This window comes from Oculina patagonica, chromosome 3 (assembly GCF_052425735.1).
Source record: "Oculina patagonica isolate OP01 chromosome 3, crgOcupat, whole genome shotgun sequence".
NCBI classification, from domain to species: domain Eukaryota; kingdom Metazoa; phylum Cnidaria; class Anthozoa; order Scleractinia; family Oculinidae; genus Oculina; species Oculina patagonica.
In genome coordinates, this window is record NC_135760.1 from 28,117,180 (window position 1) to 28,139,209 (window position 22,030).

General features: G+C 40.3%; 1 protein-coding gene and 2 long non-coding RNA genes across 3 annotated transcripts; 2 read left to right on the plus strand and 1 right to left on the minus strand.

Moving 5' to 3' along the window:
* Window positions 1-2,927: 2,927 nt before the first annotated feature.
* LOC144647407 (uncharacterized) lies at window positions 2,928-7,835 on the minus strand. Its single transcript, XR_013569586.1, has 2 exons — window positions 7,559-7,835; window positions 2,928-4,824 (listed from the first exon to the last, which is right to left on the minus strand). It is a non-coding gene; the product is annotated as an uncharacterized LOC144647407 (long non-coding RNA).
* A 2,126-nt stretch (window positions 7,836-9,961) lies between these two features.
* LOC144647401 (uncharacterized) lies at window positions 9,962-20,642 on the plus strand. Its single transcript, XR_013569583.1, has 4 exons — window positions 9,962-10,075; window positions 18,211-18,303; window positions 18,664-18,775; window positions 19,484-20,642. It is a non-coding gene; the product is annotated as an uncharacterized LOC144647401 (long non-coding RNA).
* Window positions 10,177-15,764, plus strand: LOC144647359 (uncharacterized). The gene has a single exon (XM_078507162.1). It carries the CDS (start codon window positions 10,493-10,495, stop codon window positions 15,431-15,433), a length of 4,941 nt encoding a protein of 1,646 aa, XP_078363288.1. The 5' UTR covers window positions 10,177-10,492; the 3' UTR covers window positions 15,434-15,764.
* Window positions 20,643-22,030: the final 1,388 nt, after the last annotated feature.

Here is a 22,030-nt window from a genome sequence, read left to right on the forward strand (position 1 = left end):
GTCCGCTTTTTGGTGATCCCAGGTCAAATTATGAGCTGAAAATTTTTTTTAACAAACTTCTTGCAAATAATTGCAAACAGTTTTTACTCTGGGGATTAATTTCCACACCTTTTTAAGTGATTCTATATTCACACCTTTGACAATAAAGCCAAAAACCCATCAAAAAAATGCTCAAATAAGGGCGGGAAACCATTTCAACTTTTTCAAATGGCTATAAATACTAGTTATGCAACGCTTTCGAGTGGTATACTATGAGATATCCCACGAGTCACTTGTATTTTCTCGGTATACACACGAGCCTTTAGGGAGGTGAAAGAAATGGGATATTCAAGAACCAGAGTGGTGTATTTTTATACCATGCCATAGAAAATACGCTCACTAAATTTCGACGAGAATACAATCGCAGCGCACGATGGGAAGGTTGGGTTGAATACCGTCGAATATACAACGGCTATCCTGTATTCTGATTGGCTGTATTTTCTATGGCATGGCTATAAATAGTTTTATTCGAATCCCCAGGGTGCACTGATTAATTTTCACACCTTTTTAAGTGATTCTGTATTCACACCTTTGACAATAAAGCCAAAAACCCATCAAAAAAGGGCTCAAATAAGGGCGGGAAACCATTTCAACTTTTTCAAATGGCTATAAATAGTTTTATTCGAATCCCCAGGGTGCACTGATTAATTTTCACACCTTTTTAAGTGATTCTATATTGACACCTTTGAAAATAAAGCCAAAAACCCATCAAAAAAGGGCTCAAATAAGGGTGGGAAACCATTTCAACTTTTTCAAATGGCTATAAATAGTTTTATTCGAATCCCCAGGGTGCACTGATTAATTTTCACACCTTTTTAAGTGATTCTGTATTCACACCTTTGACAATAAAGCCAAAAACCCATCAAAAAAGGGCTCAAATAAGGGCGGGAAACCATTTCAACTTTTTCAAATGGCTATAAATAGTTTTATTCGAATCCCCAGGGTGCACTGATTAATTTTCACACCTTTTTAAGTGATTCTGTATTCACACCTTTGACAATAAAGCCAAAAATCCATCAAAAAAGGGCTCAAATAAGGGCGGGAAACCATTTCAACTTTTTCAAATGGCTATAAATAGTTTTATTCGAATCCCCAGGGTGCACTGATTAATTTTCACACCTTTTTAAGTGATTCTGTATTCACACCTTTGACAATAAAGCCAAAAACCCATCAAAAAAGGGCTCAAATAAGGGCGGGAAACCATTTCAACTTTTTCAAATGGCTATAAATAGTTTTATTCGAATCCCCAGGGTGCACTGATTAATTTTCACACCTTTTTAAGTGATTCTATATTGACACCTTTGAAAATAAAGCCAAAAACCCATCAAAAAAGGGCTAAAACAAGGGCGGGGAACCATTTTAACTCTTTCAAATGGCTATAAATAGTTTTATTCGAATTCCCAGGGTGCACTGATTAATTTCCACACCTTTTTAAGTGATTCAGTATTCACACCTTTGACAATAAAGCCAAAAAACCATGAAAAAAGGGCTCAAACGTTACTGGACGAAAAAATGGATTTACTCAAGTTTGAAAGTTGAGCAAATATGATGCAAATTTGGGCATCTATCTTTGCACTAAATTTGCTCAAGTTGTAAAGTCCATGTAAACACAAATGTTTGTAACTGATGAATTTTTGTGCAAATGTGACGCAAAGATGACATTTGCTCCTTATTTACCTTACTTTTGCTCGCAAGGCAAATTTTTAACTTTGATATTCATTTGTTAAACATTTGCCTTCTGTGTATAAATTACAAGTTTACTACTTAATGCAAATTCAAGTAAACACTGTGCAAAATAAATTGTTTGTACTAGGTTTACATCACATTTGCGCGAGATACAAATAAGTAACTTTACGGTCAATTTTCTCGGATTTGCCATACAAGCAAACGTGTACATTTGTTATAGATGTGCGCATGTGTCAAAGAAATTATTTTGCCTCAATTACGCTCACATTTGCCAGGGAGCAAATATGTGAATTAACCAAATTTTTGCTACCGAGGCAAATGTTTAAATTCAGTTCACTCAGGAGCCCATGGTTCATTTTAATTCTTCTTAATATTTGCTCTCTTTGGAAGAATAGTCTGTTTCAATGTTTCGTGTTTTCACATGCGAAAAGCGGAGTAGCGTGAGCGACGGCTATATTCGCAGGCTGTTCTCCAAGCTTACTTTAAAATTTTCAATCATTTTTCACGTGTAGATCAGACTTCGACCATCAACAAGAATCCGCCTATAGGCTTGAAATCCTCATCTCCCTACCATGAACCTTATGTTCTGGCACATATCCCACTTGCGGAGGAAACCTATATATAGTATACTACAGTGGAAGCTCTCCAAGCGAACCCTAAAAGAGGTGGTCATGCATCTCTAGTTATGGCTGCAATGGTATAACCATACGGGTTTTTGAAATCTTAGTTTTTTAAAGTCATTTCTGTAAGCAGGCAGTTATAGTTTTGACTACTTTTTTTGTCTCATGGGTGGCCATCGACAGGAGCTTCGATGGTTGTCTGTTTACTGCCATTTTCACTATTTAGACAGAAAATTGATCGTTGGGTGTCTCTCTTCACCACCCGGCCATCCCCACCGCCCTACTCTCCCTTGTTTTTTTGGGTCTTATCGGACCGACTTGTGGGCAAGTTATAAGCGTTGATAAGTGTGATGTCATATGCGGTAAGTCCAAGTGTGTATGCCCATTTAATGGGCGTCGATAACTTGAAAGCGAGGCATTTATGCTAGCTCCAAAATTCCCCCTGGTATACGCAGGACACCCAGTATGTGTACAGGACACCACTTGAAATTAGGAATGCGTTCTCCTTCGTCGAACGCAAAAAGATCTGTTCCTGATAATGCCAGGTGCCTCTGCCTAAATTCAAACAGGACAACAAAAAACTGCTGGACAAAGGCCCAACAGTCAGCTCATTTTATATTTAACCTCTATAAAGTAACCACTGCTTGAAAGTGGAGTAAGGGATTTCAAAAAGTTTCCATTACAGTCATTTATGATACTCATGAAGAAAGTGGAAAGCTGAATACCAACAATAACATTCAAATTGTTCAATAATTCGTTTTCATTATTTCAACTGAAGGATTTGATCATTTCAAGAAAAAAAAAATTCTTGTTTATTCTTATTCTTCGTTGTCACCTTTGGGCTAGAAAACATGGTTACATCAGTTAATCCTCAACTGTTTTTTTTTTGTTCTCTGTGAAGGTTATGTCTATAATAAAAGGGGTTTCAAGAAAATAATAAAATAATTGCTTGCTTATTTATTGTCAATCATGATTGGTATTTCCATTGTTTTATACAGTTGAACCCCGGTAACTCGAACTCTGAAGGGAAATGCAAACAGTTGGAGTAAGCGAGGTTCTTCGAATTAACCCAGTAAAAATGACTGAAAAGTGGGTCCAAGGGAAATAGAGGCTAGTTCGAGTTAGCGGGGTTGTTCGAGTTATCCGAGTTCGAGTTACCAGGGTTCTACTGTAGTTTTCACTGACTGACTAAAGACGACCACATCTTGACAGTGGGCTTACTAAAAATGACCACATTTTGAAAACCCAATAGTGGAAACTACAGTAGAAGCCCGGTAACTCGAACTCGGATAACTCAAACAACCCCACTAACTGGAACTAGCTTCTATTTCCCTTGGACCCACCTTTCAGTCATTTTTACTCGGTTAATTCGAAAACTCCGCTAACTCGAACTGTTTTTCGTTTCCCTTCAGAGTTCGAGTTACTGGGGTTCAACTGTATGTAACAAAGATGACTGGTCTTTTTTTTAATGAAATTCTATTGAAATTGTCTTAATTTATTAAAGCATCCACTAAAAGAATGAAATTTTTATCTTTTGGGATTCGGTTCTATCATTAACCTGTGAAAAAAGGAGTCATTGTTTACTGATGTAACCAGGGGAGAAACAGGGGTTGTCTAACTGTTTTAAGAGTGATGCTTCTTTAGTGACTTTCAAAACTTTGACGATAGATATTTGTTAAATTGATTAACAGCAACTAACATGCCTGGCTCAGTGGTTGACTCTAAAAATGGTAAAATACTGAATAAACAATATCTCTAAAACTATTGAAGCAGTGTTCTTGAAACTTGGCACCACAAATGTGCATCACAAAAGGAACAAAATGACACCCTTAGTATTGTTGCCATAGCAACTCTTTCAGCTCCAGTCTCTCTCTGTCAAAAAGACAAATATCCCCATATCTGACCTCTAAAGTGAGACAAAGGGTCCTGCTTAGAACAGACATAGTTCCCATATTGCCTTAATTCCCACCATTGGTATGGCTGCGCTAGATGGTTTTTGGTTTAAGACAAAAACTGGGAATTTCAGTTTTTATTGAGACAGCACCAGCGGTAAAACTGTTGTCATGGCAACAGCCCTAAGAGTAAAATTTTGTTTCTTTTGTGATGCACATTTGTGGTGCCAAGTTCCAAGAACACTGCTTAAAGAGTTTTAGAGATATTGTTTATTCAGTATTTTACCATTTTTAGAGTCAAATCTTGTGACGTCATCACTGATCTAATTTGCATAATACAAAAACGTCAATATCTCTGAAACGAAAAAAGATATTTCGAAAAGAAAAACGCCATTCTTCTGTATTTCGAAAGGCCTTTCAAATAAGCAGAAAATATTTTTCATGTCATATACACTTTAAAACTCCTGTGATCTTTGACATGACTGAGGTGTCTTCTGTTTATATCCGTCAGTGATTTGTCAGCAGAAACCCCAGCATCTTTATTATGGCTGAGCTGGATACCAAGTGTGATTCATCTTTTGCCAAGACTGAATAAAAAAGCAATTAAACAATTATCATATCAAGTTTTTCAGGTCTTTTGTTTATTTTATGGCAAGCATGCAGGACTTGACAAAATACACAAAACAACTAATGTCAATTTTGAAAACATGGCCAAAATGCATTTAGGAATGTCCATGGTAATGATAACCTTATATTTGCACAGTATTGATCACTGCTAGACAAATTGTCATCTTAGCAAGACAAAAATTAAAATTATACAAGGAAATTATATTCTTATCATTGTCTGTGACTGTTTTTCTTTTTTTCTGAGATTTTTTTTGCGTCACTGAGAGACTATGACAATAAGAGAAATATGGTGAGTTAGTTTTACTAACCAGTTTTATTTTCACACACCCAAGGAGCCTGTTCATGGGCTACAATCTTGTCCACAAGTATTGGGATTAATTTCAAAGAAATTATTAGCAAATTCCCCAGTCTAAGAGGAAGCTGTCTGCCTACCAAAGTCCTCAAATGCTCCCACCATATGGTGCTTCCCTAGCCTGAGATCTTCGATTGTACAGTTCCAGAAAATATCCAGTCATTGAAAATTCTCAGGGAGGAAGGGGGGCTCAAAAGCCAAATTATTATTTGAAGGAAGATATGGAAATTATCTGGAATTTCCAGAAGAGTGTGTGTGTGTGTGTGTGTGTGGGGGGGGGGAGGGTGGAATTTAACCCAAACAGCCTTCTGTGGGGATGGTTTTCTCTCCATTTTCAATTGTGTCACAGTATTTTTTCTCGCTATTTTCAAGCATCATGGTCTATTTTCCCCCTTATCATGTGTCACACATAAACCCTTTGCTACCCTCTTAAAAGGATTTTTTTCAAAGTTATTAGTTAAGCAAACCAATGCAAAGAGAGCATATGAGTGATGTAAATTCACTCTTTGGGGCACATGAAAGCCCCAGACAATGAACAATGAACTACATGTAGTGAGCAGTGAATTTATACTTATAATCAAAAACACAAAAATAGAGGGCTGTGAACAGTCTATATAAACAAACATAATTTTACATTTCATAAAAACAGCTTGTATTATCGAAGCTGCAGTAAGGTTTTAGTCTGTCAAAATGCAAGCGGTTCCCATGAGCGAAACTAATTTACTGATCAAATCAGAAAACAATTATTAAACTTGGTTTCCGCAAAATATTGTGATCTGTCAGTGTCCGGCAGATCAATTTCATGTCTTTGCGTTAGAATTCAGCTTCAACAAAAAATTGATCTGCTTGCCACTGACACACAATAGTTTGCTAAACCTAGTCCAATAATTGTTAAATATAACCCAATCCTCCACCCCTTTGGGGTGCAATTTGCCTTAAATCTTTTCATTTCCTGACTAATCCCCACCTTGAACCGAGGTGAGGGAGGGAGAGGGGAGGGGGGGGGAGGTTACATTGACTCCAGCATTAAGACTTAGAGGGTCTGTTTACATGGAGGGTGCCCCAGCTAACTGAGTTACCCGGCTAGAAGGGATGAACGAAGCCTGCCATGCAGAATTCACAGCCCTTCTACCCAAGTTGAGAACAGTGTCATTGATGCGTGTTACTGCCTGGGAAAACCATGTACCGGGTACATGTAGATGCAAATGATGGAAGAAAAATATGACTTTTTACTGAATAATTAAGGCTAGCCGTCTCTAACCCTATTAAACTTTGATAGGCAAGCTCTTAAAAATTTACTGCATCTATTTTTGGCGGAACTCAATCAAAATTCAACAGTCTTTGGCCACCAAAGTGAAATTAAATTTGTTGTTTCATGAATAAGGATAATCATTCCTTAGAAAATTTCAAATTGTTAAATAAGCTGTTGCTCAAATAAATATTTTCCAGTCAACAGATAAAACTAATTTGATCTAATTTTGGTTAAATAACACTGTTTTTGTCCAGAATTTATACATTTTCTGCCATTAACTTCAAATTTAAATTAAGAAGACGTGCAAAAACTTATCCCAGCAAGCCAGGATAGCCAAGGCAATTTACATGTCAAAAGCTATCCTACCTAGACCGAGTGCGCAGGCAAGGCGGGTTTCCCACCTAGTATGTAAACGCTTCAATGTGTTTTCAAAAGAAACAGGGGCGGATCCAGGAATTCCTGAAAGGGGGGGTTGTCCTTTTTCTTCATGCCTCGTCTTGTATATTGAACAATGTAGCATGAACGAGTCTTCTTGTATGAGCTGTTACAAAGCCCTTGCATATCTTGTCTACCTTGAATCTCTCAGAGTAATGCATAGCCATTAAAAGTGAGATCTGAGAAGTGCTCTTTTGATAGTATTGCTCTTATTTAACACTCGCAAATTTTACATTATCTTTTCTTAACTTGACAATCAGTCCGGCAATTGGTGAAAGTGAAACAACTACGAATAAAACAATTTTATTTTATTATTTTTATGAAGTTTCAAAGAAATTAAAAAATGCTGCGCAAAGGGGGGGTTGCAACCCCCTCAACCCCTCCCCTGGATCCGCCTGTGAGAAACGTATGAAAAGTTGGCTCGCCAGGGTAGCTGGGTTAGCCGGGTAGCGTGGTTAGCCGGGGCACCTGCCTTTCATGTAAACCGGCCCTAAGCTTTAAGATTGTAGGTCGATGTTCAAAATAGCCAGTGGTAAGTCAATAATGATCCAATTGTTATCAGCCTTTGCAACTGGTGTGCCATGATATCAATACTTTGAAGAGATTGTACTAAAGGGGTTATAAGAAAGATTTAGATGATTTCTTGAAGACTTGCCTGTTCACGACGATGTAAAGTCAGCCATTTTGCTTAGCACTTTCTCACAACATAGAGCAATCGTGCTGTCAAATCTTCCGTGGTCGTCGCTTGAACATCCTCAAGTGCTAGCTCAATCTTTTTCCCGTTTTCTTCTTTTTCTAAGACCTAGCCTTTCTCTTTCGCTTTCTTCTTTCGTTCTACATCCTCGCTTTTTTCTCTGGTGTATTCTTTCTCCAAAAAGATTCACGTTCATTCTCGATTCCACTCGCGCTAAAAATTCCCGCTCATTCCCGCTTCTTCCCGGCAAAAATCGTGTCAGTGGTAAGGCTTTACGCTAATTGACTACTTCACTTATTGAACACGAGATGTACTGATTCGTCACCAGGTTCTCCCGTATTTCGACGCATTATGCTGTTTTAGCCAATGAAAATGTCAATGGCTGTCACGTGGTGAGTATTTACCCATTCAAACCTAGGAGCGCCATTTTCCTACAGTTTCGATTAAGGATGGGCCGATACCGGTTTTTCAAAACGATACGATATCGATACGATATTTGCCTTTTTTCTCGATATCGATATCGATATTATGACGTCATTTCCGTCCTGACGTCATTGGTTTGTCACGTGACCATACAAAGGACAGAATTAGTATCATAAATGTTAGCCAAGAATGTTGCTTTTGGTCTTTTTGTTTCACTGGTCATCAGGAATGTGTGGACATCAAGTCAAGGCAAGAAAAATTCAAATATTGACGAGAACATCAATATTTCTTTGAGAAAAATTGCATTTTTAAACCTCAGGTGCTGACCAGAAGACCGCAGGCTCAGGTCACGTGTGCAGTATCGAAAACGTATCGAAAGTGCGATATTTTCCGAAAGTATCGATACTTTTCCAAATTGTCAAAATATCGGTGTATCGAATATTTGGTATCGAGTATCGGCCCACCCTTAGTTTCGATCCAAACGCAGCCATCATCTTCTAATTCCAGCGCGAACGGTCCAACCGCCGCAGAGAGAGTGATCGAAAGGGTTGTCCTAAAACCCGGAATGCCGGAAACCCGGAATGCCGGAATGCCGGAAATCCGGATAAGAAAGCCCGGAATCCTAAAACCCGGAATGACCTTTTTTGTGTACGCCTTTTTCAAGATAAATACGTGGAAATATGTTATATTTTTGGGAAATTGGAAGTTTGTTATGAGTTGCCAATTACGTTGCGAGTCAGCGAATCAAATTGTCAATTTCGATACAAAGTTCCCAACTTTGGCCTTACTGAACTTCGCAATTTAGCTAGTTGAAGAGAAACAAAACATGTTGTTTCAAAGTCATGGCGATATCTGAACTCGATAATTTTAAAGGAAACAAATTGCGGCGGGAATATTCCAGCGATTCTTGCGGCTCAAGTTGCACAAATATTTGTTTGACGAAAACGCACAATTATCAATGTTCTGACTGATAGTGAGTAGAAGCATTACATTCATATACCGTCTATTGCATCTAAGCATGAACACGTCCTTTCGAAAATGGGTATCAAACGCTGTCGATATTCGTCGCTTGATGATGGAAGCAATAATTAAGTTGAAGTGTCAGACAACGTTTCGCACCAGCGATCACGCAATAATTTGCCGATAAATAAATTTTGTGCAGGCATAAATTTGGTCAAATTTTCCTTTTTTGTACAAAAATATATTTTTTACGCTTTGTGCGAGGTATAATCTTAATTTTCAAGTCTTTTGCGTTTGTAAGCCGGATGAAACTGGATGCATTGTTTACCCATCTTTACCTGAAGTTGATTTTAATCGAAGCCGAAGCGAGGCGACAGGAAGACTAATTTGTCACGCCAACATGTTTACGGCTCGCTGAACAAAGCTGAACATTAATTTAAAGTTCTTGATTCTTTTATATTTTTATTTTTATGGCTTTTTCCCAACGGTTAAGCGTAGCAAAGCCCCTTTTGATAACATAACTACAGAAGGTTTTAATCTGTACAAGTTAAAAACAATGTAAGGTTTTTATTGACGTCGACTATTTGTTCAAATGCGTATTTTGCAACTTGAGCCGCAAGAATCGCTGAAATATTCCCGCCGCATCTTGTTTCCTTTAAAATCATTGAGTTCAGATACCGCCATGAATTTGAAACAACATGTTTTGTTTCTCTTCAACTAGCTAAATTGCGAAGTTCAGTAAGGCCAAAGTTGGGAACTTTGTATCGAAATTGACAATTTGATTTGCTAACTCGCAACGTAATTGGCAACTCGTAACAAACTTCCATTTTCCCAAAAATATAACATATTTCCACGTATTTATCTTGAAAAAGGCGTACACAAAAAAGGTCATTCCGGGTTTTAGGATTCCGGGCTTTCTTATCCGGATTTCCCGCATTCCGGCATTCCAGGTTTCCGGCATTCCGGGTTTTAGGACAACCCTGATCGAAACGTCCTCGAACAACAGCCCATCTTTCACTGACAGTTTAAACCAGGAACGTTTATCGCACACAGCGTCATCCACACTGGTATTAGGTGTTATCGAGGCATACAACGGTAAGTATTAAAGAATGCGAGGATCAAACTGCCTACCAAACATACTAACATTCCTCTGAAATAGAGCTTTTATCTTTGCTACATGTACTTGCGCCAGCAGGCAGTGCCTGCGGCATTAGTATTGTAGTATGCGCGCGCATGTTTTCGCGCCACATGTTCTGTATGTGTAATATGTCAGCCATCTTGGTTGCATTAAAAACTGCTGTTGAAGTTCTTTCGTTGTGACGTGCGTTCTTGTCTCTTAAACATTGGCGTGGTGGCAGCGACGATTAATCCACGTCCTCAAGAGCCTGAGTGTCGTCTCGCTGGTCCAAGCAACAACGAGTCTACCTATCCTATGGTCGAGTGAACTCTGAACAGCCGTCTCATCGTAAGGAAAGTATAACTTCACTGTTCCTTACTGTTACTGTGTTAAACATGCATTCAAATAGAGCCCCGAAACAGTGGTCCCTAACAAAGAATGAAAGTATCACATCATTTGAAGCCTGGCGCCAGAATCTTCAGTATTCCCTGTCTTTAGACGCTAATTTCGCCCCGTTTTTAGCAGACAATTTTACATGGCAGAAAAAGTCGTCCACTGCCCCCAATAGAGGGCTCACTACCGATGGGGAAGACGTCCCATCAACTCGCCGACGTACCGCCGCACAGAAGAACGTACACCTTGAACTCATGTTAGGTCAGATAGCAAATTTTTGCCCCGTTATTTCACGCAATACCATTGTGAAGAATACCACTTCAGTCAAGTCCATTTGGCAAGCAATAAGGTCCCACTTTGGCTTTCAGTCCACGGGTGCTCATTTTCTAGATTTCTCTAACATTAAACTCGAAGTTGATGAACGCCCTGAAGACTTGTTTCAACCGTTAATGTCCTTCACTGAAGATAATTTGCTTGTTGCAAATGGCAACATAACCCACCATGGGGAAGTCATTACTGTTGATGAGGAACTGTCACCCACACTTGAGAATTTCGTGGTTTTAACCTGGCTAAGACTCATTCATAACGATCTACCTGCCCTTGTCAAGCAGCGCTACGGAACTGAGTTAAGATCAAGAACACTTGCTTCCTTAAAACCTGAAATCTCGCAGGCGCTAGACTCTCTTCTCGATGAGATTCGCTCCAACGCCGACACCAAAGTTCTCCGAACCACTGCTTCACGGTTCAGGCAGCCACCTCCTTGCCCCTCCGTTAAGTCTTCTGCACAACCATGGCCTCCGAGGCGACCGAGGTCCTGTCCTTTATGTAAACAAGCTGGTCGCAACGACCAGCACTTCTTAAGTGCATGCTCATATTTACCTCCGGAGGACCGTACTTACCTTTCTCGTTCTCGCCTTACCTCTACCCTTGACGACGAGGAACCTGACTACTCAGACTATGTGCCCTCAGCCTTCCCCGACGAGGACGACCCCCCTCCACACACTACAGCTCGTACAGTTTCACGCCGTGTCAGCACTAAACAGTCACCCCACTTTAAGGCTTTTTACAAACAGCATCCACTCCGACTGACCCTAGACACAGGTGCAGAGACTGGTATGATCAAGTCATCCGTGGCCCGTTCAATTGGTGCAACCATTGTAAAGTCTTCCCAGCAAGCTTTACAAGCCGACGGCATGACTCCCTTAGCTGTAGCCGGGGAAACTCACCTCATCTTATCCCGAGCAGACAAACAACTCGGTCTTGACGCCCTCGTTGTTGACGACTTAGACGTAGACGTCCTGGCTGGCACACCCTTCCTTATTGCTAACGACATCACCGTCCGTCCCGCTTTGTGCCAAGTACGTATTCAGGACTCTGAGGTCATACATTATGACCCCGATAGTGATTCAACTGGCTCTCATGCTGTGCGACGTGCACAAAGTTACGTCCTACGCGCTTCCTCCTCCGCAACCGTTGTTTGGCCTGGTGAATACTTGGAACTGGACGTCCCTTCCGACCTAGGTGACGATTGCGTACTAGCACTTCAACCGCGCACAGACACCCCAATATCGAAACACACCAAACCCACCTGCATTTGGCCTGAACCTCAAGTTGTAGAAGCTGTCGGATCCAAAATCCGCTTAACCAACACTTCCAACGAGCCGAAAGCCATAGGTCGCCACGAGCACCTCAGCGAGATTCTACCCACAGCAGAAACACCGTCACCGACCCCCAACCCAGCATCCACCACTAAGTCAATTCCAGTGAAGCCACACAGTCTACCTCCCTTCTCGTCTTCCGTGTCCTTAGACCCCGACAAATTGCTGCCAGATGAAACCCGTCTCAAGTTTCAACAGCTGCTGCAGTCATACGACAGAGTCTTCAACCCCGACATAGCCGGTTACAATGGTGCTGCTGGTCCCATCCAAGCAACTGTGAATATAGGCCCCGTACAGCCTCCACAACGGAAAGGCCGCGTACCTCAGTACTCTCGCAACCAACTGGTAGAACTCCAAGCTAAGTTTGACGAGCTGGAACAGGCCCAGGTCTTCCGTCGCCCTGAGGATCTGGGCATAACCGTTGAGTATCTTAATCCTTCATTTCTTGTAAAAAAGCCTTCAGGTGGTCACCGACTCGTGACCGCATTTGCCGACGTAGCACGCTACAGTAAACCGCAGCCATCTCTAATGCCAGACGTCGACACAACCCTGCGCACTATCACACCATGGCGCTACATGATCCAAACTGATCTCACCCGAGCATTCTACCAGATACCTCTCTCCCAGTCTTCTCTAAAGTACTGTGGTGTAGCCACCCCCTTCCGTGGAATCCGTGTATACACAAGATCAGCAATGGGGATGCCTGGCTCCGAGACCGCACTCGAGGAAATGATGTGTCGTGTTCTGGGTGACTTAATTCAAGAAGGCTGCGTGGCTAAACTCGCAGACGACCTGTACTGTGGCGGCGATACATCCGAAACCCTCTTGACCAACTGGAGACGGGTACTGGAGGCGCTTGATCGTTGTAACCTCCGTTTGTCCCCTACGAAGACTGTCATCTGTCCAAAGTCTACCACCATCCTTGGCTGGATCTGGTCTCAAGGCCATCTATCAGCCAGCCCTCATCGTATTGCCGTCTTGCAATCATGCCCTCCTCCCCAAAGTGTGAAAGGCCTACGTTCCTTCATTGGAGCCTATAAAGTCCTCAGTCGCGTACTCCCAAACTGCTCGGACATAGTGGACCCCCTCGAGAGCACCCTCACGGGCCTCCAGTCTAACGACAAGCTGCTTTGGGATGAGAACCTCACCTTCAGGTTCAAGCGTGCCCAGGAGTATCTGTCCAAACACAAATCCATAGTCCTACCACGTCCTTCTGACACTCTTTGGATAGTCACCGATGGCTCAGTCACCAAGAGAGGCCTTGGTGCTACATTGTATGTTACCCGTGAAAGTCATCTTTCCCTTGCTGGCTTCTACAGCGCCAAGTTGCGGAAACACCAAGTCACCTGGCTCCCCTGCGAGGTCGAAGCATTATCTATTGCTGCTGCTGTCAAACACTTCGCTCCATTCATCATTCAGTCGCAACAGCCTACGACTGTATTAACTGACAGCAAACCGTGCGTTCAAGCAATTGAAAAGTTATGTCGCGGTGAATTCTCGGCCAGCCCCCGAGTAACTTCCTTCCTCACGACTGTAAGCCGTTACCAAGTCTGTCTTCAACATTTGGCTGGTAAGGCCAACCTTCCGTCTGACTTCACCAGTCGCAATGCCCCCGACTGCAGTGAGCCTAAATGCCAAATTTGCACCTTCGTCCACGAAATGGAAGACTCAGTCGTGCGTAGCGTTTCGATTCAGGACATTCTCGACAAGAAGTCCAACCTCCCGTTCACCACAAGGTCAGCATGGCTACAGATCCAGAACGACTGCCCCGACCTCCGAAGGGTGCATGCCCACCTCAAACAAGGCACTCGCCCGTCAAAGAAGATCACCAATATTCGCGACGTTAAGCGGTATCTCAGCTGCACCTCCATTGCTCGTGACGGAGTCCTCGTAGTCAAACACTCCAAGCCATTCGTTCCTGTTTCCGAAGCAATTGTTGTGCCCCGTTCTGTACTGGATGGTCTTCTAACTGCCCTCCACATCAAACTAAACCATCCTTCCCGCCATCAGCTCCAAATGGTGTTCCAACGACAGTTCTTTGCCCTCGACATGAGCGACGCCATTTCCTGCGTTACATCTGCCTGCCACACGTGCGCTTCACTACAGTCGTTTCCGAGCACCTTGGTATCCCAATCCTCTGATGACCCTCCCGAAGTGATAGGAATCTCCTTTGCCGCTGACGTAATCAAGCGCCACCGTCAGTTCATCCTTGTTCTTAGAGAATGCTCCACGTCACTTACTGCATCTTGCTTGATACCGGACGAAAAGCATGACACTCTACGCGATGCCCTCACAAAACTAATCGTCGGTTTACACCCTCTTGATGGTCCTAGAGCTGTTATACGTGTTGATCCTGCTCCTGGTTTTTCATCCCTGAGCAACAACGACTCGCTCGAACATTTAAACGTCTCAATCGATGTCGGCCGTATTAAGAATAAGAACCACAACCCTGTCGCCGAGAAGGCAGTCCGCGAACTTGAAGAAGAGCTCCTCCGACAAGAACCAGGTGGAGGACCAGTAGGTGAAGTTGGCCTCGCTCTGGCTACCGCACGTCTTAACTCCCGCCTTCGTTTCTCGGGTCTTTCTTCTCTCGAGTTGTGGACCCAACGCAACCAATTCACCCATGAGCAGTTGCCGTTGTCTGATTACCAACTCATACTCGATAGGCACAAACATCGCTCTACTAACCACGCCTTTAGCGAGAAGTCCAAGAACCCCCGCGGTCTTGTCACAAACACGCCACCTCTACAAGTTGGAGATATTGTCTACCTCTTCTCTGATAAGGACAAGTCACGCGCTCGTGATCACTATGTCGTTGTCTCCATCGACACCCCTTGGTGTTTCGTAAAGAAGTTTCGTGGCTCACAACTCAGAGCCACTTCTTACAAAGTCAAGCTGTCCGAGTGCTATTCCGTTCCCTCTTCCATCATTGTGCCCAGCCTCCCAGGTCCTTCAGCCCCTCCAGACATGGACGTCGAGCCTCCAGTAACTCCTGCGGTGTCCCCAGCCCCGGTACATCCTGTGTTACCTCCCCCTGCACCTCCAGAACTCATCACCATTCCGTCTGACGAGGAACAAGTCCCGTCCTTCACCAGTGATGACACACCACTTGATACCATCAGTCGCTCACCTTCCCCAGTCGCTGTACAAGACGAGTCAAGCACAAGTGTTGCAGTCACAGATCAACCATTGTTGTCTCCTCCCAACTTTCCTGATCACCCAGCTTCAAGACCTCAAAGGCAGCGCAGACCTCCTTCACACTTGCAGGACTATGTTAGATTTTAACCTGCGTGTGGTACCTTTAGATCCACAGTTTAGTTTTAGGTTTACACTTTCACAAGGTACTACTAGAGACTGAGACATTTGGTTAGTCTGTCTTAATTGACATGCAGTTTTCTTCGTTTAAGTTCATATTTTTATTGCCCATGTATTTCAAGCCTGTGTACAACTACAGTTTGTCAGTTCGCTACCATTTAAAGGTGAGAAGAGGTTGCGCCAGCAGGCAGTGCCTGCGGCATTAGTATTGTAGTATGCGCGCGCATGTTTTCGCGCCACATGTTCTGTATGTGTAATATGTCAGCCATCTTGGTTGCATTAAAAACTGCTGTTGAAGTTCTTTCGTTGTGACGTGCGTTCTTGTCTCTTAAACATTGGCGTTGGTTGTTTGTCTTAAATCCATCCCTGGTAATAGGGCTGAGTTTTAATAGTCCTATTTGTGATATTTGGTCTAATATCATTCACATGTGATTGAAAAACTCAGATAGCTATGGAGCAGAGGACTGATTTGCTATTCGCTTAAATGTTTACAGATAAAATTGGTCCTATAATTTACTTAAAATAATTATAGTTAACAATTAGACTACGAGCCTAAGTTTTCTATGCGCAAATAGTCAACGAGGCGCAGCCGAGTTGACTATCGCTCATAGAAAACGAGGGCGAGTTGTCTAATTGTTTTAGTAGAAACTCTAAAGGATTGCAGTCCAAAACCTACAATATTGTGCACTTTGAAGACAAAAATCAAGAAAATTTACCGCTTAAAGAGCTACGCGAGCGCGCGACTGTTTTCTATCGGCGAATAGAAATCAGTGGGAGAACCAATCAGATTCGCGGATTTCCATTAGAACACAGCTGAGTAGCAGCTGAGTTTCTACTAATATATAATATACCGAGTAAATGCATTGTGTCTAAAATACAGGCAATAAATGCATTAGCTAATTAAGAATCCTTGGAGTAATATTCCAAATGATTCTTTTTTCATCTTCAGACTAAGGTGAGAAACAATTTAAATACTGAAGGATGTTGCATTAGCATTTATATGCACTGTCACATGAAAATACAAAACAAATAGAGTTTAAACAATCTACCGGGCATTTTTATCAATAATAAAAACCTACCTGCTAATGCAATGAACGGAGAGTTTCTCACCCAAACCAGGCCTGCTAACACAAATATAATGAACAGCAATCATGACAATGCCCAATTCCCTCTATGGCACACGCCTGCAGGGAATCATGGTACCTGTATTCAGCGAAACACGCTCAAGACTTAATAGCAACGATGAATGCATCTACTGTGATTTCCTGCAGTCCCGTGTCGTAGAGGGAATCGGCCATTGGAATCTATTACTTTGCAAAGAAGGCTACCTTATCAAGTGTTTAGCACCATCTTTGAAAGACTGTCTGAAAGCTAGCAGGGATCTATGCCTACCCCCTTGACAGTTTCATCTTTGTTCTTTGGTTATTTTCATGTGCAAAATGAAATGTACCATCCTTCAGAAGTCAAAACTGAGCTGCCTGTTTGTTACCTCAGTTGAAAGATGAAATAGAATTAACTCAAAGTATTTTTTATAACATCAACCATTTATTGCATTTTATACCTCTATTGTAGACACAATGTGTTTGCTTGGTTTTGCATATATCCTCTATTTCATACATGTAAAACTATCAGCGGGTAATGGATTACAGCAATGAAACTTTCAGGAGGGCAAGGTGTTCATAGGCATCACAGATCAGAGAATTCTCCAGCTAAATTTCAAAGGCCTGTACTTATTTTTTTATTCAAATGTAGAGCCTTTAAAAAATTATTTTCCAGTTACTTTACACTGTTCCCTTGCTATTGCAATTTTTGATGAAAACCCTGGGAGGGTAGCCTGTGTCGCAGCCGGACGTGTCACATAACCTCAGTAAAGTCCGTTTGCAAAATGCAGCTGAAAAGCTTGTTCCAATATCCCGCATTTGTGCAGAAGGATCTGTGTATTCATTTCTGATTGACGTAACAGACAATTTCTCTCTAAGCGCATGAAGCAAGCAAAGAAGACTGCTAGCGAAGAAGTACACCTTGATTGCTAGGAAAACTTCAGTCAAAGCTGTCAAAGAAGTGGTTTGCAATTAATCATCTTCGACATTAACAAGAAGCTTGCTGCAGGAATTTTTTGGAGGTCACAATGCATTCTTGAATTGCCAACAGGCTACGGCAAATATTTGATTTTCCACTTTTTCCGATTGATAATTACAATTACGTCCTTTAATACTGTCTACTGTATAAAAAAAAGTTGTCCATCTCAGACTCTGTTTTCATCCCGTCTTTCGAAATAAATTTATTTTTAGCTTAGAAAGTCTTGCGTGACTAGTTTTGAGTTTGATTTTGTCCAATGAAAAAGCACATTTTAAAGTACCGGTAATATGAAACTAGCCAATCAGAAGTGAATACACACTCCTTGCAAACCTGGGGGATATCGGAGTAAGCTTTTCGGCTGCGTTTCGCTGATGGACTATATATATATATACCAGGGTTTAATTTGTCTGCAACGCAGGCAATGGGAGGGGGGTCATATCAAGAATCCCTTAGAAGGGAGGGTACATGGATATTGCTGGAACCAAAAATTGAATACTGAGGCTTTTCAGAGGAGAGAAAAGGGTTTTTTTGGTCACTCTTAAGCTAAATAATCCTGAAAGCTCATTTACCGGTATTCCTTTTGCAATACAATTAAGACTATTGCTTTTCTTGCTTGGGCAGGTACACAAATCAATATGCTTAAACAGTTCATATATTTATTTTCCTAGATTCAATGAACCTGAAAACAAGATTTTCAACCAGCAAATTTTAACTGGTGTACAAAGAACCGACGAAGGAAATGCCAGTTGGCACCATAAAAGGTAAACCCTCATTCTTTCTTCTTACTCACAAAATAATGTACATTATCAATTGTTTGGTTTGAAGTATTCAAAAATGTAGTTGCAGTACATAGTCTAATTCTTTGATTTAAAAATTTTTAATTTAACCAGTATAATTTTAATTGCCTTTGTGTGTGTACAACTGTACATGTACTTTTACCGTAACCTTCTTCCTACATGTACATGTAAGTCTAGCTTTCTCCTTCCAATTTTTGTTTGGAATAGTTTATTGCAAACACTTGTGCATCTTTTGAATAGTATATAGTGTTGATTTAATCTAAGAATATGTCTCTTTGCAATGTTTGAACAAGACTGAACATTTGGATTATTATTATTTTGTAGCTGCTATCATGGGTGACAATTTTCATACAAAGTAGAGGCAAAGTGTCATTAACTTAAGAAATGCAGTCAAAATCTCTCAAAGGAGCAAAGGGTCCGAAGCCGTCTTAATATGGTAAATGTTTTTGTTTTTTACCATTCAACAGTTTTCTAGATTTTGTATTATTAAATGCAATTAGTGTATGTGAATACAAAATGTAATTTTAATATTCAGAGTCTATTTAGCAATGGATGCAGGCAGAAGGTTCTTACATGAAAGCACAAGAAGAACAACAAGAAGATTACATACAATACTGTGTACATGTACATGTATTTTGGTTACATTATTGAAAAAAACGCATTGCAGCTGTTCAAGTTCTAGCTGCTACAACTGTAGCATGCATGATATTTTGTGTGCATTCACATATTTACTGTCTCTAAATAGATTCTTAAACATTTCTGTTTATAAATAGACTTTAAAGGACCCTAGTCAGCCTCTGCCATTTTTGATGCAATCAAATTATGAAAACTGTATGGGGATGCGATGTTTCTTATTGTATTACAGACTATTTTGTGTTGCTTGAAGTCTTTTTAATTATCTGGGCAGTTTCAGAGTGATATCTTTCATATGGTCGTGCTCCGCGTAAAATATACATGTACATGTAATTCCGAAACTCCCGTATGTAAACAAAAACAAAGTTGTGGCTGACTATGGTCCTTTAAGTAGTAGTGGTGTTTACTTTGGTATAACTATTCTTTTAAGCACACATTTAATTGCCAATTTGTGATCCAATTTAAGTGATACCAATGATAAATTATTCTTTTCTTAATTTTTCATACACAGAAAAAAAGGCAGAGAGTAAAAGCTTTAGAGCAGTCCACATCGTAACAGTAAAGGAAAAAGATCACTACCAGAAATTCATGACTGTGGACTTTATGTTGTCTAAGTATTCCATGTCAGAGATAGAAGAGGAGAGTGGAAACAGAGATGGCTATGAAAGCCCAGGCCTAGAAAAGAAAGTCTTTAGCACCAGCACACTTCAGTGGCGCAGTCCTGCTTTAATGCAGGTTACACGTATGCACACCATTTCCTGAAAGGCAGCACATACATGTACATTGTAGAAGGACTGCAAAAAGGCACCAACATGTAATCTTAAGCTCCTTTGCACCTGATGGCATTCCTTTTTTCTAGCATAACTGGTACCTTCTGCCCTCCTTTTGTTTAATAATGGGGTGCATCACTGCATTTCTAAAGCTTAAAGGGAAAAAAACTGAGATCTCATCCTATTTTGTTTTAAACTTTTTGAGAACTTTAATTGTTTGAAATGGAAATTTCAACTATTGAGTGGTGATTATTACAGTAATGTTTTCCTGAAAGCGGCATGTACTTGATTGAATGCTTTCTTTTTTTAATGTTTAGTTGTCTTTTTTATGCAAAAACCTCATTTTTGTGAACAAGCTACTGTAAGTTAGGCTTGTCATGCTGTCATTGATCTTTCAAATGTGCATTGAACTGTCTGTGACAATGGCTGATTCATGTTAACCAAATGTTCACATACCTGCACTAAAACAGTTTACTGATCATAATTATAATATTTCTTATGTAGATGTTTGGGGTAGTTTTATACCTATTGCTTTGAAGTGTTTAGCTGTTTGCCTTCTGACAAGATTTTAAGATACTTACATGTACAAGTATAATATTTTATTAATTTAACAGTTACGAACAGTCAATCAAGAACATTAAGTATGGTAGGCATTCTCATGCTTACTGTTCTAAAAAAGTTTTAAGCTGCTTACCATGTGAGAATAGTTATCGATTTTAAGTTAGTGATGACCTGTAAAGAAATAGAAAGCATTTTGTATGTCCCTTTTAAGACAGTTTAATCAAAGTGCTTAGCTGTTTTTTCTCTTTTACTTCTATTTCAAGATATTTATATTTATTTCTTTTGATTCCATGGTGCAATGTGACAATGTTGAAATAAATAATTACATAGAGCTTGAAATGTGTGCATGCATTTTGTTTTGTTTATTTTATTCCTCCTATGTTTTCCATTTATGTTTTCATTATACAAGTAATTGAGGAGAGGGGAAATTTGCTTGTTTGGCAAAACGTTTTAAATGCTTGTTCAAACAAAGGCTTTCATGATCAGTGAATGTTCACTGGTACTTCTTTTTGTAAAGAGCATGTAAAGACTAGCAAATTTACTATTTTGCCCTCCCTTTTGTTCTTGCAAATACTGGCCAAATATGGCATTTGACTATATAACAAACTTAACCAAACGAAAGCAAATATGGTATTTCCACGAGTGCAAATTTTTCCTTTCATGAGGCAAATTTATATATTTGCCTGCTATTTACTGCGAAAGTAAAATTGATTTTTGTTCGTATTTGCACGATATAGTAAATGTGTGCAAACATCAAGTTTATTTCATGTCCAAATATCATCAAAGCGAAGTAAACATCACTTTTGTAAGTATTTGCTATCAATGTAAATGCGGAGCAAAGATGATATTTACTAGATCTTTGCTTTACTTGCAATATTACAGTAAACACAAAGTTTGACTTGCGTGCAAATATGATCAAAGCTAAGCAAATGTAATATTTTGCAACATATTTGCTACACGTGTAAATCCAACTTCTCATCTAGCAAATTTAACTATTTACCTCACCTTTACTACAACAGAAAAGCTGTCGCAAATGTACAATTTATCTTTACATTTGCCACCGGTATGAAAACATTGAGTAAATGCGGTATTTACCATCTTTGCCTTGTGTGCAAATATAATGCAATCATGATATTTGTATCTGTGCAAATATGAGCAGTGACGTTCAAATATGGTATTTACTTCATATTTGCTACGATTTTGCTATGGTTGTAAATTCGTTTTTTCGTGCAATGAATTAACAAGGGCGGAAAACCATTTCAACTTTTTCAAATGGCTATAAATAGTTTTATTCGAATCCCCAGGGTGCACTGATTAATTTCCACACCTTTTTAAGTGATTCTGAATTCACACCTTTGACAATAAAGCCAAAAACCCATCAAAAAAGGGCTCAAACAAGGGTGGGAAACCATTTCAACTTTTTCAAATGGCTATAAATAGTTTTATTCGAATCCCCAGGGTGCACTGATTAATTTTCACACCTTTTTAAGTGATTCTGTATTCACACCTTTGACAAAAAAAGCCAAAAACCCATCAAAAAAGGGCTCACACAAGGGCGGGGAACCATTTCAACTTTTTCAAATGGCTATAAATAGTTTTATTCGAATCCCCAGGGTAAACCGATTAATTTGCACACCTTTTTAAGTGATTCTGTATTCACACCTTTGACAATAAAGCCAAAAACCCATCAAAAAAGGGCCCAACAAGGGCGGGAAACCATTTCAACT